Source organism: Pteropus alecto, unplaced genomic scaffold (genome assembly GCF_000325575.1).
Source record: "Pteropus alecto unplaced genomic scaffold, ASM32557v1 scaffold1244, whole genome shotgun sequence".
Taxonomy (NCBI): Eukaryota; Metazoa; Chordata; class Mammalia; order Chiroptera; family Pteropodidae; genus Pteropus; species Pteropus alecto.
This window is the reverse complement of record NW_006435702.1, coordinates 98145-118864: the sequence shown is the minus strand read 5'-3', so window position 1 is coordinate 118864 and position 20720 is coordinate 98145. Positions and strand designations below refer to the sequence as shown.

At 32.4% G+C, this 20720-nt stretch overlaps 1 protein-coding gene across 2 annotated transcripts in view; it reads left to right on the top strand.

The window, feature by feature from the left end:
- The window catches only part of BRWD3 (bromodomain and WD repeat domain containing 3), a 126907-nt gene that overhangs the window by 93716 nt on the left and 12471 nt on the right, over positions 1 to 20720 (top strand). For both annotated transcript variants that reach the window (XM_006910776.3, XM_025046032.1), the window contains 14 exons: positions 578 to 660; positions 1873 to 1984; positions 2965 to 3026; positions 3130 to 3285; positions 4249 to 4369; positions 5344 to 5469; positions 5556 to 5634; positions 9674 to 9730; positions 10835 to 10975; positions 11860 to 11934; positions 13313 to 13465; positions 14780 to 14943; positions 15314 to 15411; positions 15969 to 16127. In XM_006910776.3, the coding sequence (XP_006910838.1) occupies positions 578 to 660; positions 1873 to 1984; positions 2965 to 3026; positions 3130 to 3285; positions 4249 to 4369; positions 5344 to 5469; positions 5556 to 5634; positions 9674 to 9730; positions 10835 to 10975; positions 11860 to 11934; positions 13313 to 13465; positions 14780 to 14943; positions 15314 to 15411; positions 15969 to 16127 (1586 nt within the window). The remainder of the gene's footprint in view (positions 1 to 577; positions 661 to 1872; positions 1985 to 2964; positions 3027 to 3129; positions 3286 to 4248; positions 4370 to 5343; positions 5470 to 5555; positions 5635 to 9673; positions 9731 to 10834; positions 10976 to 11859; positions 11935 to 13312; positions 13466 to 14779; positions 14944 to 15313; positions 15412 to 15968; positions 16128 to 20720) is intronic.

The window sequence follows — 20720 nt, the reverse complement described above, 5'->3', positions numbered from 1 at the left end:
AATGTGTGTGTATATATAGCTAATGTGTTTTTTAATGGAGTGTGTGTGTGTGTGTGTGTGTGTGTGTGTGTATCCATGAGGAAGTTACTTCTCTCGTTTTTTGCCTTCACCTGTAAAATGGGAATCTTAATATGTTCCTCAGGATTGTTGTGAAGAATAAAAGAAAAACCTTTTTAAGTACTTAACAGTATGCATGAAACATGCTAGTTGCTTTTATTTCTGTTAATAACAGTAGGAATAATTAGTCAATGGCATGTTTCTGAGAGTGAGTTTGAAATCTAAGACAAAATAACATCAATTCATACTTTTATTAAAAAGTCCTTGGTAAAAAATGCCTTGTATTAAACTTAAAGAACCTTCATTGATGTCTTTATATTATTGAAGTGATAATAGCAGTAAGCAGGGCACTCTGAAACAGATCAAAGCAGATGGGGTTTAATTTAAGTAAAGGTACTTTAGGGACGTTGAAGTTTGTAACATTTTGCTTAATGGCTCCACATTTAACATATATCCTTAGATATTAACAGATACTGTTATAATTGTATATTGATTCATATGTGCTTTATTTTCTATACAGGTATCATGACATGCCAGATGTCATTGACTTCCTTGTGCTACATCAGTTTTATAATGAAGCCAAAGAAAGGAACTGGCAGATTGGTAAGTATAGACTTCTTACTTAATAACTATTAAGATTTAGGTAGATTAAGTAATATTTTAAACTTTGATTTAGTAGAAAGAAACTAGTTTAACATGTAGCTGGGAAAAGCTGTTAGCTAAATTAGAAAAATTAAGTTAAAAATTTCTTTTCAGATATGTTTAGGTGATTTTTTGCACATTGTCATAACCTCTAAACTTTCTGCAAATACCTACTCTATTAGAATACAAATCCAAGTTAAAAAGAAAATTATCAAATGTCAGTTGCCCTACAATAGCGTATTAACACTTTGGCTCTTAAAACAGACCATTACTGATTGTAGTTTTCTTTCTTTCTCTCATTTCTCTCTCATCTCTCTCTCTCTCTCTCTCCTCTCTCTCTTCCATCTATCTATCTATCATCTATTAACCATCTATCTGTAGAGAGAGAACATTTGTTATCTAGTCCTGATGTTCACTGAGTGATTTTGCCAAATCATTTCTCCTCTGAAACTGCATTTTCTCATTTATAAAATAAAAAATTTGAACCAGATAATCTACAAGGTGTTTTTCTCCCTCTCTCCCCCTCTCCCCCTTTCTCTCTCCCTCATTCCCCCTTTTAACCTCTGTGCCTCACTTCGTTATCTTTGAAATGGGAATCACATGAGAACACACTTGTAAGGCTGATATGAGCAATAAATGAATTAATATATAGAAAGCGCTCCAAGTGGTACCTGACAACAAAGTAAACGCTATTTAAATGTTTGCTATCAGTACTTTTAAATTTTCTCCTTCCTTATGTGGAAGAAACATTTTTGTCCACAATGCTTTGGTTTTGTAATTTTTAGCTATTTAGAAACAGAAAACTAGTATGAAGAGATTTTTGAAAGCAAAGAAAAGAAGAAACAACTATAGAAATATACGTACAGTGCAAGAAGGAGTATGCCTAATGATGATTCCAAGTAATTGATAAAAGTTAAATTATACATGATAACATTTATTTAAGAAGACATGGACCTATATGATTTATTTCAGAAAAATTGCTAGTACCTAGAAATCAAAATCCTTAAAGATAGTGAAATATAAAATTCACTTATCTGGAAAGCTCAGATTGAAACCTCTTAATAATGCTAGTTATGGAACTACTTCCATGTTCAACAAAAAGTAGCAATTTAGAGTGGGAACAGAGCTATTATTCTCAAGAGCACCTTTTAAGAATTTCTGAAAATATTATAGGTGATAGATTCCGCAGTATAATAGATGATGCCTGGTGGTTTGGGACCGTGGAGAGTCAGCAGCCTTTTCAACCAGAGTATCCCGATAGTTCTTTCCAGTGTTACAGTGTTCAGTAAGTACAATTATGGTCTTTTATGCCTGATATAATACTGTAGTACTATATGGACTTTCTGTAAATCTTACCAGGAAAAATACCTTTTTATCTGACTTATCTAATCTTATAAGACCTATACCTGTAAAGAAGTAATCATCGTAGCTATAAGGAAGGAATTTGATGATAAACCTTTTGGTCCACTATGCTAAAACAAGTAAATGTTCCTGCTAAAACAAAACAGGAACTGAAGACTTATTTCTCCCTCCCCTATGCCTGTGTTGTCTCTTAAATATTTTTTTTTGACAAGAATTATGACTTATTATTTCATAAAGAATACTGGAATTAATTCAGTGTTTAAAGTAATTGTTACAGCTGGAATATAGCAATAAATATTAACACCTAGTCTACTATTGAATGGTGTGAATTCTAGGTGGGTGACTGACTGCATTATCTTTGGATGTGATATTTGTCTACAATATCTGCTTTAGTTCTTCATGAAATCCCAAAGTTATAATAGTCCTGATTAATGAAGTTTCTAGTCAATAACAATAGAAGAAATGTTTAATCTGTGACTATTGACTTTTAGTCTCCATATTGCAGATCAAAATGGAATTATAAAAATGTAGGGATTTTATAATACTTAAACTGTTAGGATAAAGTAGATTATCTCACAGAAATAAGTGACCTATTAGATTGGCTTTTTTTTAACCTGAAAGGAATTTTCCAAAGAGATCTTTTTATTCTATACCCTGGCTTAACATTAAATATATTGTTGATTGGAATTAAGAGTAAGCTTCCTGCTGTCTAAGTTTCATATTGATGGACCATGTTTTCTCTATTAGAGGTTTATTATTATCTTTTCGTAAGCAAAGTTGTACTCTAAGGAAAATTGTATTACCCTTTTTCAAATTTCATCCCCAAGAAGTTATGCAAATTACACTAGTATATAAAATAAGTGTAATGTGAATTTGATTTGTATCTTGTTACTTTTTTAATAGCTGGGACAATAATGAGAGAGAAAAGATGAGCCCCTGGGATATGGAGCCAATTCCAGAAGGAAGTAAATATGCTTTTAAAAATGAATTATAATTCTTCTAAAAGAAAAATGACAATAGCATGATATTAGACACTAATTATTTCTAATTTTTTATCTTAATACATAGCTGCTTTTCCAGATGAAGTTGGTGCTGGTGTTCCTGTGTCCCAGGAGGAACTTACTGCTTTGCTATACAAACCCCAAGAAGGAGAGTGGGGGGCTCATTCCAGAGATGAGGAATGTGAACGAGTTATTCAGGGCATCAACCACCTTCTTTCTCTTGGTACGGTGAATGTGAAAGAATATTAGAAAGATGGGAGGGAACAAGGACAACCAGCAGAATTTTAAGTTCTACAAAAGGAAATGCAGTTTCTCACTGTACGCTTTTAACTCAAGAGGCACAGTGATTCTACTTTTAATGTTAATGTTTTTATATTAATAAAATTACTTGGCCAAAATAATAACTGATAAACTTTTTCAGTTCTCTGGTGGCTTATAATAGCGAAGGCAGGTAAAAGGTGTCTTTTACTTTCTTGGGTCATTTTGACTCTAGTTATTCCCTGAGCCTAACTTTAGATGGGTTCTTTGGTAAAGATAATAGGTGAGTAATGTATTTTGCTCATATAACCATTTATATTTTCTAAAACATATCATTTGAGACATTTGGCATTTATCCAGAAAAGACATAATTTTGATGTTGAACACAGTTCTCCTTTAATTTTGTCTCATCTTAACTGATTTGAACCACTGTATCATGCATGATTCATAGATATTATGTCAAAATAAAATAATAACATTATAACAGTATTGGTCTGATATTTGCATAATTGAATCATTATTTTATTTTTGTAGAAAGTATATGGCCATATTTATTAGAATTTTAAATATATATACAATTTGACTGAAAACCTAGGAGTTTATAGACATAAAATCACCAGTACATAAGGATAAATGTACAAGGATTTTTTAATTTTTTAATTTTTTTTTATTGATTTCAAGTACATAGTACATTGGTTAGACATTTATATAGTTTATGAAATGATCTTCTTGATTGCTTTTTCTCTCCTATGGCTCTACACCTAGCCATCACATTACTGCTGACTGCATTCCCTATGCCATGAATCATCATTATTTTAGAAATAATGTATATTGCCCTTCCTTCTGGTTTATGTATGAGTTTTGTTTGTTAACATGAAATGTTAAATGTTCTTTATAACTGCCTTTTTTGATTTTGGTAATATTATAGATTTTGCCAGCCCTTTTGCTGTTCCAGTGGATCTCAGTGCCTATCCCTTGTATTGTACTGTAGTTGCTTATCCAACTGACCTCAATACCATCAGGCGGAGACTTGAAAATCGCTTTTACAGGTCTGTTTAGTTTTATCATTGACTATAAAGTTTATAGCTTTATGTCTTTTGCCTTCCTTTTTGCATAATGATACACAGATCTATTTTCAAAGTATAAAATAATCATTCAAAAGACCCACTTCAGATTTTCTTCTAAAAATTTAGAACACTAATTGCCTTTCATTTAATAGATTATGAGTCTTCCAGGGTAAGAAGAGGTATGGAATGAAGTACAGACCGGAAGTTATGAGTAGTACAAATCATGTGTGAAACAAAAATTAAAAGTTTAAAATTTTAGTTTATTAAAGGTAGATTAAGTGGTTTGTGGATATATCTTGATTAAGGTGCTACAAAGACTTGGAGCATGTTTAAATCTCTTATTGAGGTATTAAGCAGCAGTTAATTCGATTTAATTACCATGTATGTGCAAAAAGAGCCAGGTTATTCAGGCTATGTTTTTTTCTTTAGTTTTAGTTGGGAGCGCAGTAACTATGAGAAGGAAATGGAGGGCAGCTTTTGGTACCTTTCTCACCCTGGAGTTCACTGGGTCCTAACAACAGTTATTCCATAAACTTATTATAAAAATAACCAATTGGGTATATTTTATAACATTACCTATAATTTCATCTGATAATATATATCATAAAAGTAACCAGATAAAAATCTGTCCTTTTATATAACCTGGTTTCTTTTTTCTTGCTCTTCCCATCTCTTCCTCTGCCAACTAAACATTCTTTTGACTTTATCAAAACAGTTTGTTTTGTTTGTATTTGGTCAAATCACTATTTGCCCATAATATCCTGGATCAGTTCTTTTCCAAGTTTAAATATGCAGTCCAGGAGTTCTAAGTTTTTGCCTGTGCACACACATATGAGTCACACATATATATTGGAGCATCATAATTTAAGTGCCTAGCTGTTCTATGTTATATATTCCTAGAAAATACTTTAAATGTATCAACCGAGAGTAATGGAGGGTATTTTTTAATTTCACAGGAGAATATCAGCATTAATGTGGGAGGTACGCTACATTGAACATAATGCCAGGACTTTCAATGAGCCAGACAGTCCTATAGTTAAAGCAGCCAAAATTGTAACTGATGTCTTACTTCGATTTATTGGGTAAGAAGTAGTTTTATCTTCCATAGGGACTGACTTCTGATTTTTTAAATTTATTGAAATGTATTTTGACTTATCATATTTCTTAGGGACCAGAGCTGTACTGATATACTGGATACTTATAATAAAATTAAAGCAGAAGAACTAAACAGTACTGATACAGAGGAGGTAAGAATTGTAGCATGATTAATAGGCATGAATTCCTTTTCTGTTAGTATTACATATAGATGTTATCACTGGCTACGAGTGATGAAGCAGATTTTTAAAAGCTAGCTAAACATCTGTATCTTTTTGTACTAAACTATTTAACTTGTATTTAGATGATTTATAAGAAAAATGTAGTAATGCTACTGTATTCAGAGACAGGTGTCTAATCATCCCATTTGACTTAGTGGGTTTCAGTGATGAGAAATCAAGACTTCATTTTACAGCCCTTAAAAACAGGAAAAAGCGCTAAGTATTTTAAAACAATGGTTGTTAGTTGGTAGAAATTTAAATAAGGATTTAGTTTCTGCACAGTATATGTAAAATATTAACGTATTTTAAAATTTCAATTTTCAAAATCTACATTTTTAATAATTTCATGGAGTTGCTATTTGATTTCCTTTATGGAAATTTGCTAACGTAAACCAGTTTTTCTTAATGAAATGAAATTAGTATTGTCAGCAAACCCTCACATATCTGATTTCCTCACTCAGCCATATCCCTAATGTACATAAAGCCATTTTTGACTAGAAGTTATAATAGAAGCAAAGACCAAGATAAGAGGCTGAAACAATAATGAAAAGTGAGAATTCAAAAATCTTCAGTGGAAGATAATTCATCTCATGGTTGAATAACTCAAATATGTTGGCTTCTATTGTAGTGGCTGTTATACCAAGATGTCATACATGTTTATATTGTCTTTACTCTCATTCACCACAATGGCAAATCTCCAATGTTTTTCACTCTTTAATGAAAATGTATCTTACTATAAAATGTTGTATTATTGGAGTTAAATGTTATTTGCATAATAAAAACTCAAATATGCCAATTAGATATTATTCTCCTGGAACCAATGAAAAATATATCATTCTTATGCCTATTATTTTCCCTGACCTTTCATATAAAAGCATTTTGACTCAGTATTTCATGTTGTGAGAATTTCTCCTCAGCGTAGCAGTAGTTGGATTAGAATAGAAAATTAAAGTAAAAGATAAGTCAACAACTTTGTGTGTGTGTGTGTGTGTTTTTGTGAGAAAACTTAAGTTCTACAATCTTAGCAAATTTCAATTGTAGAATATAGTGTTATCAACTATAGCCATCATGTTTTATATTAGATCATTAGATCCTCAGACCTTATTCATCTTATAGGTGAAAATTTGTATGCTTTTACCAACCTTTCCTTATTTCACTGACAACCCAGCCCCTGGCAACCACTTTTCTATTCTCTATTTTTATGAGTTTGACCTTTTTTAAGATTCTACATATAAGTGATACCATGCAGTATTTGTCTTTGTCTGGCTGTTTAACTTAGCATAATGTCCACCAGGTTCATCCATGTTGTCACAGATGGCAGGGTTACCTTCTTTCTCAAGGCCGAATAATATTTTGGTATGTGCGTATGTGTGTATACATCACATCTTTATTCATTCATCTGTTGACAGACACTTAGATTGTTTTCATATCTTGGCTATTTTGAATAATGCTGCAGTAAACATGGGAGTACAATTTTATCTCTTCGATATCCTGTTTTCATTTCCTTTAGATATATAGTCAGAAGTGGGCTTGCTGGATCATATGGAAGTTTTGTTTTTGTTTTTATTTTGAAATTTGAGGGAACCTTCATACTGTTTTCCATAGGGGCTTGACCAATTTACATTTCCACCAACAGTGTACAAGGGTTCCCTTTTTTCCATATCCTCTCTAGCACTTGTTATTTCTTGTCTTTTGGATAATAGCCATTCTAACAGGTGTGAGGTGATATATCATTTTAGTTTTGATTTGCATTTTTCTGATGATTAGTGATGTTGAGCATTTTTTCATGTACTTGGTGACCATTTGGATATCTTCTTTGGAAAAATGTCTATTTAGTTCCTCTGCCCTATTTGTAATTGGATTGTTTTTTTGTTTGTTTTGGTTTTGTTTGTTTGTTTTTTGCTATTGGGTTGTGTGAGTTTTTAAAGTATATTTCGGATATTAACTTCTTATCAGATATATTATTTGCAAATATTTTATCTTTCGTAGTAGGTTGCCTTTTCATTTTGTTGATGGTTTCCTCTGCTGTACAGAAAAGCTTTTTAGTTTCATGTAATCCTACTTATTTATTTTTGCTTTTGTTGCCTTTGCTTTTGTCAAATACAAAAAAATCATTGCCAGGTCTGATGTCAAAGAGTTTACCCCCTGTGCTTTCTGGAATTTTATGGTTTCATGTTTCACATTCAAGTTTTTAATTAATTGGAGTTTTAAGATAGGAGTCAGTTTCTTTTATCTATCTATCTTTCCTTCTTTCTTTCTTTCTCTCTCTCTCTCTCTCCTTAGATATATAGTCAGAAGTGGGCTTCTCTCTCTCTCTCTTTTTTTTTTTGCATGTGGATACCCAGTTTTCTCAGCACCATTTATTGAAGAGATAGTTCTTTCCCCATTGCATATTCTTGGTTCCTTTGTTGTAAATTAATTGACTGTTTATGCATGGGTTTATTTCTGTGCTCTCTATTCTGTTGCACTGATTTATGTGTCTGTCTGTCTTTTCTTTTTCCAATACCATACTGTTTTGATTATAACTTTGTAATATATTTTGAAATCAGGAAGTATGATGCCTCCACCTTTGTTCTTCTTTCTCAAGATTGCTTTGGCTTTCAGTTAGGAGTCTTTTTTTGTGTGTAGGTCCATACAAATTTTAGCAGTGTTTTTTTGTTGTTGTTTTGTTTTTTTTCTATTTCTGTGAAAAATGTTATTGTAATTTGATAGGAATTGCATTAATGAATCTGTAGATTGCTTTGGGTAGTATAGACATATTGATTCTTATAATCCATGAGCACAAAATATCTTCCCATTTATTTGTATCTTCATGAATTTCTTTCATCAGTCTCATATTTTACAGGTATAGATCTTTCACCTCTGTGATTAAATTTACTTCTGAGTATTTTATTCTTTTTGATGAAATTATAAATGAGATTGCTTTCTTAATTTCTCTTTTAAACACTTGTTTTGTGTAATTTTGTTTCTTGCATCTTTACTGAATTATTAGTTCTAACAGTTTCTTGGTAGAGACTTTAGGTTTTTCTAGGTGTAATATCATGTGATCTGGTAATAGAAACAGTTTTACTTTTTTCTTTCTAATTTGGATACCTTTTGTTGTTCTTGCCTAATTGCTGTAGCTAGGACTTCTAATACCATGTTAAAGAAAAGTGTCTATAGTGGGCATCCTTGTCATGTTTCTGATCGTAAGAGAAAAAGCTTTCAGTTTTTCATTGTTGACCATGATGTTAGTGTGGACTTGTCATATATGTGTCCTTTATTACGTTCAGGTACATTCCCTCTATGTCTAGTTCATTGAAAATTTTTACCATGAATGGATTTTGCTCTCCTCAGAGTAGCACTTCTTGGATTAGAATAGAAAATTAAAACTAAAATGTAATTCAACAACTTTATTTATTAGTAAAGCGTACCAATAGCTCATGAGCTACTTTTCTTCTTAGCCATTACCTATATGTTTCACCATTACCAAGTGAATAGTGGTGTACAGGCCTTGCCTCTTTCTATTAAAAAACTATCTCTCAGAAAGATACTTAACTGAATCTTAGGTTTTAATACACATTCATGTTTTCCCTATAGGAAAAAAAATGTATTTTTTGAAATAGTAAATGATTTATCATGAGTAATTCATGGTTATAGTTTATTAAATTAGCATGTCACATAGAGTAAGTTTTTGTTTAAATGCTAACATTTAAGTACAAGTTCAAATACCAGTCAGTATACTTTTTCCCTAATTTCCTGTTCTGATTTAAAGAAAAACCCTGTTTACTCTTCTCCCCAGTACATTTTCCAGCTTGTATACAGCATATGGTCAAAGTTTGGAGTCTCTCTCCAACCTTTGTTCTGTTGCCTGCTACAATGAGGGAGTTAATTGCGATTTTATTTGCCATTTCTTTGTAAATGTTCATCCAATTTATAAGACTTTAAACATAAGTTAACATCTTTTCAATCTCTTCTCTTTTAATTTTAGGATACTGAAATGGTTGATTTAGATTCAGATGGACCTGGTACTTCATCTGGAAGAAGGGTAAGTGAATAAAATAAAAAAATTTCAGGCTTCCTGTGAGGAGGATCCCTAAGACCTGCTCCACCTATTTGAAGAGTTGCCAGAAAGACTCACAGAACTCAGTATATATAGTTGTTACTCACTACTAAGTTTTATTACAGTGACACTGTAAGGATACACAGCTGGATCACAGGGAAAATGACACAGGCAAAGTCTGGAGGAATCCGTGTTTGAGCTTCTTTATGCTCTCTTCCTCTTTTGAGGGGCCACACAGAGGACACACTTTCCTCAGCAGTGAAAATGGAATGACGTGTGTGTGACTCAAGACTCAGTCTCTAAGGAATTTATTGGGAGCTGTTTATATAGATACCATCTGACTAGCACATACCAAGATTCTAGACTCACAGAAAGCAGGAAAGCACTGGAGAAGTATCAGAAATTAGGTGTTCAATACAAATCACTTTGTACAAACAGTGTAGATAGAGTAGACCTTTATTATTTAGGAAACAGTTCAAGTGCTAGGTTCCCAGATCTCAGCCAAGGGCCAACCGTGCAAGTAAGCCCTGCTAAAGGTAGCAGCCCTGGGTTTGTTAAGTCTGTGCTGCACACTTGTCTATAATAATTACACAAATATTTGTTCTATATAAGAGAAAAATTTCATTTGAAATACTGAAAGAGATCATATAAAAAGGACATCAAGTGGTAAAGGCCAGCATTTATCATGACCATAAAGGATTTACTAAAATACGTAGATATAGTTTAACCATTATTTTGAGATTATGAGATTGTACCATAGTCAAGTATACTTAACTACCAGCAAATATTAAGATATTAAAATTGTTAACCTTGTAGAGGAAAAAACAATTGTTCCTCTGAGTTTCAGTTTCAGATTTTCTTAAAATGAAAATTCAGAATACTAGAATTCTTGCTATTTTCATGAATATAAATGCTAGTATTTATTTCTTTATATTTTTGTCAGGAAGGATCATGTCTAATCTAAACTAAGAAACCTCTAAATAGTCACTGCTCTGTTTTACATAGAAATTTTAACATTAGAAAAACAGGAGAAAATCCACAAAGAGTTAAGGAAAGAGCTTTTAGATATAATTCTATTAAAATCTATAGGTCAAATGCCGAGGCAGAAGACAGTCTTTAAGGTGTAATCCTGATGCTTGGAGAAAACAATGCAAAGAACTGTTGAGCCTCATTTATGAGCGTGAAGACTCAGAGCCATTTCGACAGCCAGTCGATCATCTCTCTTACCCAGTAAGCATATAGTTGTTTAAATAATTTCCAATATGTAATTTTCCAAAATATCTTTGCTAAGATATAATTAAGAGCCACTTACCCCTTCCTTCCTATCTTCTTTTTTCCTCCCACCCTCCTCTTTCCTCTTTCTTCTTTGTTTAAAGTAGAAGTGGGTAGTATGATTAGTCATGATTTTTTAAAATGTCTGTCATGTACTTTGTGTGTAAATTATGCATTTGTAAACCAAATTTGAATCTAAACATCTTTGTGATACCTCCTGCTTTTATTTAGGATACTTTTAACTAACTTCTAATAGACTTCTGTACACTACAGATCCTTGGTAACAAGTCAACCCTGTTTAATTTACATTAATAATTTAAATATGTTATCCAATATGATCACTTCAAGTAACCAATATACCATATTACTTTTTATCAAAGATAAAAGCATAAGAACTTAGATTATAGGATTTCTTTTCTCATGTATTGAATAACCTCTTAGTATAGGTAACAATACTGTTTTAACTTTTTCAGAGAAAAGGTATAGCAATATTTCAGAAATATCAGACCATCCTCTGAAGTTAATAAACATCAGTATTCTCTACATACACAGCTTTCAGTTGGGAAAAATTATTCAAATAATGAACAAGATGATGTTCAACAAAGCTTGCTTTGTTTGCAGGGAGTTTAGGTAGAATAAAGTCTTGTTTTTATAGCAGAGGAGAATGGTGAATGTAGAATTCCTTCATCTTAACATAAAAACACATAATCCCTGTTTATGGATCTTTGTACCTTAAATAATAATTGTATGGATCTTTGTACCTTAAATAATAATTGTATTGTAAATCTTGATATTTTGTTTTGGTGGTTTGAAAACACAGTATATATTCTTTACCCTAATAGGAGCATCAAGAGCAAGAGGGAGAATCCTCAGAGTCAGTCGCTCCAGAAAGACAACAAGATCCATCTCTTTCTGAGGTAGGCCTAATATTCTCTTAAAAGACATATACTAGTTGTTTCTATATTGTTTTACTTTTTAAAATCTCCATACTGTAAATAAACCTTTTATAATTTGCAAAACTGTTTCCCATCTCTGCTTTCTCCGTCTTTACTTTTGTTCAACTTTTTGTTGTTCACTTTTTTTTTATATCAGCTGGTGTTCTCAAGAGGTTTTTGTACCATCTGCATAGATGTTTGTTTCCGTAGGTCTAAAACTACTGTAGCGAAGTAAAAAACATCAGTTACACAATATAATTATGTCTGTATTGCAGCTGATTATTCCCACTGAGATTTCATTCAGCAGGCTGACTGGGTCTTTTGAGTTTTGGTCATCATACTGCACAAAGTTCCAACATTTTTATTCAGTGAAAATCTTTATTTCATAAGCCACGCTGTGTTGGAATATACTTTTGGTTTTTATGATTTAAGCCAAAATAAAAAATAAAAAAGATACATTAACAGTAATCGTGGTTTCTCATACTTTGAAATTGTTTTTTCTCTTTTTGTATCTTTCCTCTGCCCCTTCTTCTGGTTCTTTAGCTTCTCCTTTGAGAGAAATGTGGTGATTTTACTTCTTAATGATTCTAAAGATGAGGGAATCTCATACTGACAATGGTTTTTACTCTAAACCATGTTTATTTATGGTTGTGATATATAAAAGTACACATTTCAATTTCAAGTCCATATGATAACTCTAGAAATATATCAAGTAGACTTGAAAGATTTAGGTTAAAATAGAATCTTCTCTCTCCCCTAATCAAAATCATACTAATTCTGAATATATGACAATGAAAACCTTAGATGAAGCAAAAGTGTCATATTTATTAAAAAACAAAATGATAGGAGAAAGGCACAGACATGGCCAATTTGACTTTGACCTTCAATTAATGAAACCTTAGGTAGAATGCCCTCATAACTGGGAAAGTTTTAGAAATATGTAGCTAATTTGGGACATGGAACTATTTAATTATATGTGAATTATCCTATCTTCTACTTTCATTAAGCATTTTGCTGGGGAATTGGGGGTTATTTCAGCCTTTAAGCAAGAAATGGAATTTTTTATTATGGACTCTGTAGGGACAAACCCAGTGGCTATGGATTTTCTATTCTCTCCTTGAGAGAGTTATATGGTTATCTATTGCAGGGTGAAGGGTAAGACCCTTCCATAGACCACTGCTGTTTTTCTGAGTCACCAAAAGAGCTCTAGTATATGGATGGTTTGGGTTTGGGGGAGGCATTTGGCAAATTGAAAAGCAATGTTTATTTCACGGTGACTTGGTGATGCAAATCTAGTCCCATTGTATTATGTAGTTTTGTTACCCAACCTGTGTGTTTAATAACACATTCTTCTTTGTAGGAATATCAAGGTGTTACAGACACTCCTATGGACTTCAGCACTGTGAAAGAAACTTTGGAAGCAGGAAACTATGGTAGTCCTCTGGAATTTTATAAGGATGTTCGCCAAATATTCAGCAACTCCAAAGCTTATACCTCTAATAAAAAGTCAAGGGTATGAAAAACCAATATTAGGTGGATTAATCATCTAAGCATTTAGTTATATATATCAGGCCACTTTTTCTTTCACCAGTTTTAAAATTGCTAAACAAATATGTACTACAATTCTGACATAGTTACTAAAATTTAATTCTATTTCTCTGACAGTTTATTACGCATGCATAAATATACATTTAATATAGTCATTCTGAAATTAAGCACCTCTTTTTTTCTTCTGCCTGCCTCATCTTTACTCTTTGGTAACACTTATATCTGCCAGAGGAAGTCAAGGGAAGGCAAGGTAGTAATTTGAGTACCTTTTAATATGCCCAATAAATAATTTGATAAATAAAAGTGGTTGACAGTATTAATTTATATGAAATATAGTTGGATTAGCTATGAGTATTTATGTCTCCTTTATTACAACAAATAGTGAATCATATTGGGAAGTTATAACTATTCATACATTTAATATTTTCCCTATGTTTTGTCAGAACTTAATATCTCAAGGAGAGAAAAGTAGTAATATTTTTTTGTGTTTTGTAATCACTGGTATCTAATTAACTTTTAAAGAAGTTGCACAATAGATACATAACTTGCTCACTTCCACCTTACATAAAGTGAATTTTCACTAATTTCTGTAGGCATAATTTTTTCACGTTTTAGTTCCTACATTTATGTATATACTTGCATATGTTTATATATTCTTTAAAACAGTAGGTTTTATATTTTGAAAACTTTTTAAACTTTTTAAACATATTAGCATTTTCCCATGTCATATTACTCTTTGAAAACAGAAGTTTTACTGTCTCCATAGTATTCTATCGTATAGTGTTTTTTTTTATTATTTCACTCATGTTCTGGTGCTGGAGGTGTAGGTTGTTTTTAGTTTTTCAGTTTACATGAATAATGCTGCAGCTAATATCTTTACCATCCTTGAAGATAATTATTTTGTGTGTGTAATTCTCTGATAATTCCTAGGATAAATTCCTAGAAGTGCAAAATTTTTAGCCAAAGGATATATAACTTTAAGATTTTTGGTACATATTACAAATCGTCCTTTAGAATGTTGTTCTAGTTAAAATACCCACTGGAAATGTATTAGAATCTTTTATTCCCTACCTTTCCCAACACTGGATATTATTTTTTTAAAAATCTTTATTAATCTTTAATTAAAAATAGTATCTTGTTTTAATCCTTCAGGATTTTTCAAGGATATGAAATAACACATATATTTTGTGTGAAAGGATGTTATTGATATTGGTCCAGACACTTATACATTTTTTGACACAATTAGTTGGTAAAACAAAACTAATTTCTACGTTTTCAGATCTATAGCATGACACTGCGATTATCTGCCTTATTTGAAAGTCATATTAAAAATATCATCTCTGAATATAAGTCAGCAATCCAGAGTCAAAAGAGGAGAAGGCCACGGTACAGAAAACGTCTAAGAAGCAGCAGCAGTTCGTTATCTAGTAGCAGAGCTCCTAGGTATATTACTTGATGTAGTACTTTATGTTTTCAAAGCATTTTGTGTGTATTACCTCAATTCTTAAAGTTTATGGAATAGTTTGAGGGGATCCCAGACCCAAGAGATTTTCTTTTAAGAAATCTTGCACCTATGTAAACATGGAATTGGTAACCCAAAGCTTTGTTTATGTGGATTTTAATATACCAAAAACTTTTTTTTAAAATTTCAGTGATTGAAATTTAACTTTGTCATATTACCAATTTAAAGCATTTCATTTAAATTATTGGGCATTTCTTTTTTGGTCAACTTAAGCATTTTGTATCATACTGTCTATCATAATATGTTGCTAATGGGAAAAAAATGTTAATTCTTACATATTTTTACTTGTAGTCCAAAAGGGAAGCAGAAACAAATGAAGTTGCAGCCTAAAAATGACCAGAATACCTCAGTGTCTTATGCTAGGACTAGCTCTCCTTTCTCATCTCCTGGTAAATATGTCTTCTATTTTTGGTGTTTAATACTGATATTAAGGATATAGAAATGGCAGCATGGTTTATTATAGTACAACAAGCAGTGGATTTCAATGTAGAAAAGTTGTGTTTTATTCCCAATTTCTTCTCTCTAGCTGTGTGGTCCTGGGTAAGAGACAGTAGGCTATAGCATTAAATTTCTTCATTTTTAATACGAGGGTGTTAAGACTATAGATGAATTTTAAAGTCTCAGTTTTAACTTCTGTAACTTTATGATTTTTAACATCTATAATATCTCAGAGCATTTATCTACAATATATTTGCCAACATAAGAATTGAGGATTCATTATGTGTGGAAGTGGTTTTCTTAGACAAGTTTTTCTGACATTCTGTCCTTGAAATCTTAAAGATGTGATAAAACATTTGTTCTCAAAATACCCATATATCCTTCTTCAATTTGTAATTTTGATGTTAGAGCAGAATAACTGTGAGATATAGTTTTAAAAACAGCCTGTTTTATAACTTTCCTAAAATCATGATAATTATGTTAACATTACAATCTTTGTAAATATAAGTTTCAGATGCTGCTGAAGGGCTTTCACTATATTTACTTGATGATGAACTGGATGGACCATTTTCTTCATCGAGCTTCAGTGGATATAGTCGAAGTGGAAATAGCCATGACCCAGGGAAAGCCAAATCATTTCGGAATAGAGTTTTGCCGATTAAACAAGGTAGGAAATAAATATAGACAGGGCACTTATTCTTTGTTCCCTCATAATGACAGATGAATTATTTAAGAGCTGGTATATTTAGGTAGTAAAAATTAGCATGTCCTTATAGTTAATGAGGATTTTAATATTGTCAAATTTGACTCAGACAGGGTTTCATATCCAAAACTAGGAACAGGCTATTAATAGATTAGATTTCGAATCATGCTTCCAAACATATTTTAGTCTTTTAAAATAAAATGTAAAATGAATAGAGAGCAAAACTAAATGACAAGATATTTCTCCAAGTACATAAAAACCAGACTGTTAGACTCATTTAGGATTTTTCATGTATTAAACAATATTAATAAAAAGGCAAATATTTTTCCAAAATCATCTTTGAATGGGCCTAATTTTTTTAAAGCCTACTCTAATTTACAAAAAAGGCTTAGGTTGACAAATGAGCCTTCTTTCAGTCAACACCTATTTCTACCACTTTCCTTTGGTTTTCTAGTTTTATATAACTAAGATTTCTCTTCCCTCGGGGCTTGCTGTCCCAATAATTCAATGGTTTTCGTATTGTGTTTTGCCTATTTCTGGGTAATCCACAGAAGTACTTCAGGTATTCTCAGAAGAACTTTCTCCGTTCAATTAGAACAACTCTTTTTCTTTTAATTCATGTAATGAGCTTCCACATAACTTTTATTTGAAGAAAATTTTTTGCTGATTAAAAAGAAATCACTGACCTAATAATTCATTACCATTTACTTTCATTTGGGACCATGTCAGGGGGCATCAGTTATAAATACTTGAGGGTTGTTGTTATGTACACTTTCTTCTTATACTTAGCCCTGTCTTACAGACCTTGAACATATTCAGAGAAAGTTCTAATGTATTCATCTATTTGAAATTTGTGAAGAATAATTACTTTGCTTTTACAAATATCTTTATTGGAATATATTTTATATAAATGTTTAATGAAAGATTAAGTAGCTTATCCATTGTTATTGAAGTTGTCAACTCAAAAAATAGATTTTCTAAAGATATAGTTTATATTGGTTATGTGAGAAATATTGAAACATATCTGTAATTCTAACATAGTTAATTATCTTTATTTTCCCCAATTTTTATCTTTAGTCCCTCCTCTGATCCTGCTGCACATTTCATACTCATGCCCCTTCCTCTCGTTTTGCCTTTTCCTTCACTGTCAAGCTTGTAGAAAAGGTAGCTTATACTTCCTGACTCTTATTTTCTATCCATCTAAACATCCCTTTATCCTGTATAGTCTGGCTTCTATTCCCACCACTCTCCAGAAGTTATTCTGTCCAGATTCACTAGTAATCTTCAATGACCAACCAGTGTCCTTTTCTTAGTGCCTGTCTCCTTGATCTCTTCTCTATATCATTGAATGCTATTGACTGCTCCCCACTAGTAATTCTACTGCCTGGCTTCTATACTCTGTTGATTCTCTTATATCTCTGTTTCTCCTATATTTCTATATTTTCTCTTTTTCTTTTGCCCTACTTGCTTCCTATTTGCAGTTTCCCACTTTTTTTGTTTTGTATTCTTTAAATAAAGGAATCTAATAGCTACACCAGTCACCTTTCTGCTGATGACTCTCCAAATTCGTATATCCAGCCCTAACATCTCTTTATTCTACCAATGTCATTTTCAAGTGTTTCCTTAAAAAATCTCCCTCAGGTGCTTATCATTTATCTTTCTATCTCAAGCGTGCTCCTTTTTCTGCACTCACTATTTTAGTTGATGGCACCACCATCTTCCTAGTTACTCAACTTAAAATTTTGCAGTGTTATTTGACCCTCATATCCAGTCAGTTGCTACGTTTTGTGAATTCTACAACTCTTTAATACTACTTAAATCTCCTATCTACAGTTTCTATTGCTGTCACCTTAGTCTCTAGCTTAGTCTTTTAGTTAGCTTGGGCTATCACAACAAGATACCATGAGACTAGGTGGCTTAAACAACAGATATTTATTTTTAGCAGCCTTATTGTGATATCTATCATTGGCATAAAAATGTGTATATTTAAAGTGTACAATTTGATATTTTAATACATTGTGAAATGGTCACCACAATCAAACTAAAGAACATATCCACCACTTCTACATGATTACTTGTGTGTGTGTGTTGAGAAGATTAAAGATCTATCCTCCTAGTAAATTTTAAGTGTACAATACTGTATTGTTAACTATAGTCACTATGATGTACATTAGATATCTAGAACTTACTCATCCTGAATAAATGAACCTTTGTACCCTTTGACCCTTTGACACCTCCCTATTTTCCCTCGCTAGATCCTGGCAACCACCATGTTACTCTCTCTTTCAATGAGCATGACTGTAGTCATGCACCACTAAATGACAAGGATATGTTCTGAGAAATGTGTCTTTAAATGATTTCATTGTTGTGTGAATATCATAGAGTTTGCTTACACAAACCTAAGTGGTATAGCCAACTACCCACCTAGGCTATATGCCATAGTCTACAAGCCTATATAGCATGTTACTGTATAAAACAACATGAGAGCAAATCAAGCACAAGAGAAAATGATGCAGTCTAGAGACAGCAAACACAAGATAGATTAAGGCTGCTGCTGGCATAACAGCATATGATTTTCTAGCAATTTTTTTTTTAAATAAAAAGAGTACACTGTAAAATAACAATGAAAAGCATAGTACAGTAAATATATAAACCAGTAACATTGTCATTTATCATCAACTATTGTATACTGTACATAATTGTACATACTATACTTTTATATGACTAGCAGCAAAGTAGGCTTGTTTACACTAGCATCATCACAAACACGTGAATAATGTATTGTGCGATGACGTTACTACAGCCACAATATCAGTAGGTGATAGCAATTTTTATGCTCCATTGTTTACAATCTAATAGGACCACCATCATATATGCAATCTGTCATTGACCAAACGTCATTATATAGCACATATATTTGAGATTACACATATAGGTGACGTCATGTAATATTTTTTTTCTGTGTCTTGCTTATTTTGCTTAGCATAATGTCCTCCAGCTCCATCCATGTTGTCTCAAATGGCAAGCTTTTCTTTTATATGTATATATATTTCCATATCTTGGCTATTGTGAATAATGCTGCAATGAACAAGTGAGTGCAAATATCACTTCAAGATCCTGATTTCAATTCCTTTACATGTATACCCAGAACTGGGATTGCTGGATCAAATGATAGTTATAATTTTAATTTTTTGATGAACCTCCATACTTATTTTCATAGTGGCTGTAGTAATTTACATTCTCAACAAAAGTGTACAAGGATTCCCTTTTCTCCATATCCTTTCCAACACTTGTTATCTTTTATTTTTTTTTGTAACTAACCATCCTAACAGGTGTGAGATGATGTCTTATCGTGGTTTTGATTTTATTTATATTTCCCTGGTGATTATAGATATTGAGCACCTTTTCATATACTTACTTAAAAGAGATATTTATTTTCTCACAGTTCTGGAGGTTCAGAGTCCAAGGTCAAGATGCCAACAGAGTTGGTGTCTGGTGAGGGTTATCTTCCAGGCTTGCTGATGGCCACTTTCTCTGTGTGCCCTTAGAGTGGCTTTTTTTCTGCATCCACAGATGGGGAAAGAGACAGCGAGACACCAGTCCTAATGTATTAGAGGCCACCCTTATGACCTCACTTCATTAATTAAAACTTTCCTTAAAGGCCCTATCTCCAAATACAGTCACATTGGGGTTTAGGGTTTCAATATGTATTTTGACAGTGATGTTCTTCAATCCATAGCACCAAGATTCATTGGACTGATCTTCTACCTGTGGTTACCATACAACCCTATGCTTTGCTCCTTCTAGTCTTCCCAGGCCACTCTTGTTTTCCTCCTACCTCATTGGCTATTCTTTCTCAATTATCTTTGCCTGTTTTTTTATCTTTAAATGTTGGAATATATCAAGTCTCAGTCCTCAGCTACCTTAACTGGCTTTACTTACTTTCTCAATGAGCTCTCTCAGTTCTCCTGACCCTAAATGTAGTCTCTTTACCAAAAATTTCCAATATTATATCAATAGCTCTATTCAAGTGTCTCATGAGCCTCTAGACTGAGTATATTTACCTGCTTTAATTCTTTTTATTTTAATGTCTTTACTTGGATTTCTGGGGTGGGGGGTGTGTGTTACTACTACTACTACTACTATTATTATTATTATTATTATTATTATTATTATTATTATTATTATGAATTCAGTAGATTTATTAGATAGGAATTTTGTCTGTCTTATTCATTGTTTTATCCCCATGCCCAGCTCGAAGTCTGGCACAGAATAGGTGATCAATAAACATTTGTTTGATGAAAGAGTGAATGAATGAATATTGAATTATTTGGTTTTATCACATACATAGTTCCGTCTTCACTTTATTTGGGTCTACATAAAGGAAAAGATCCAATTCTGCTAGTACCTCCTTCAGTACGTTTGACCTGGTGTTTTTTCCGTTTACTCTGTTAGGAGAAGGATTCCATTTTACAAAGAAGGGAGGAGGGAGAGGGACGCTGGTTCCAAAGGCCTGTTTGTTCTCATTATTAATTTTCCTCTTCTCTTCCAAGCAGC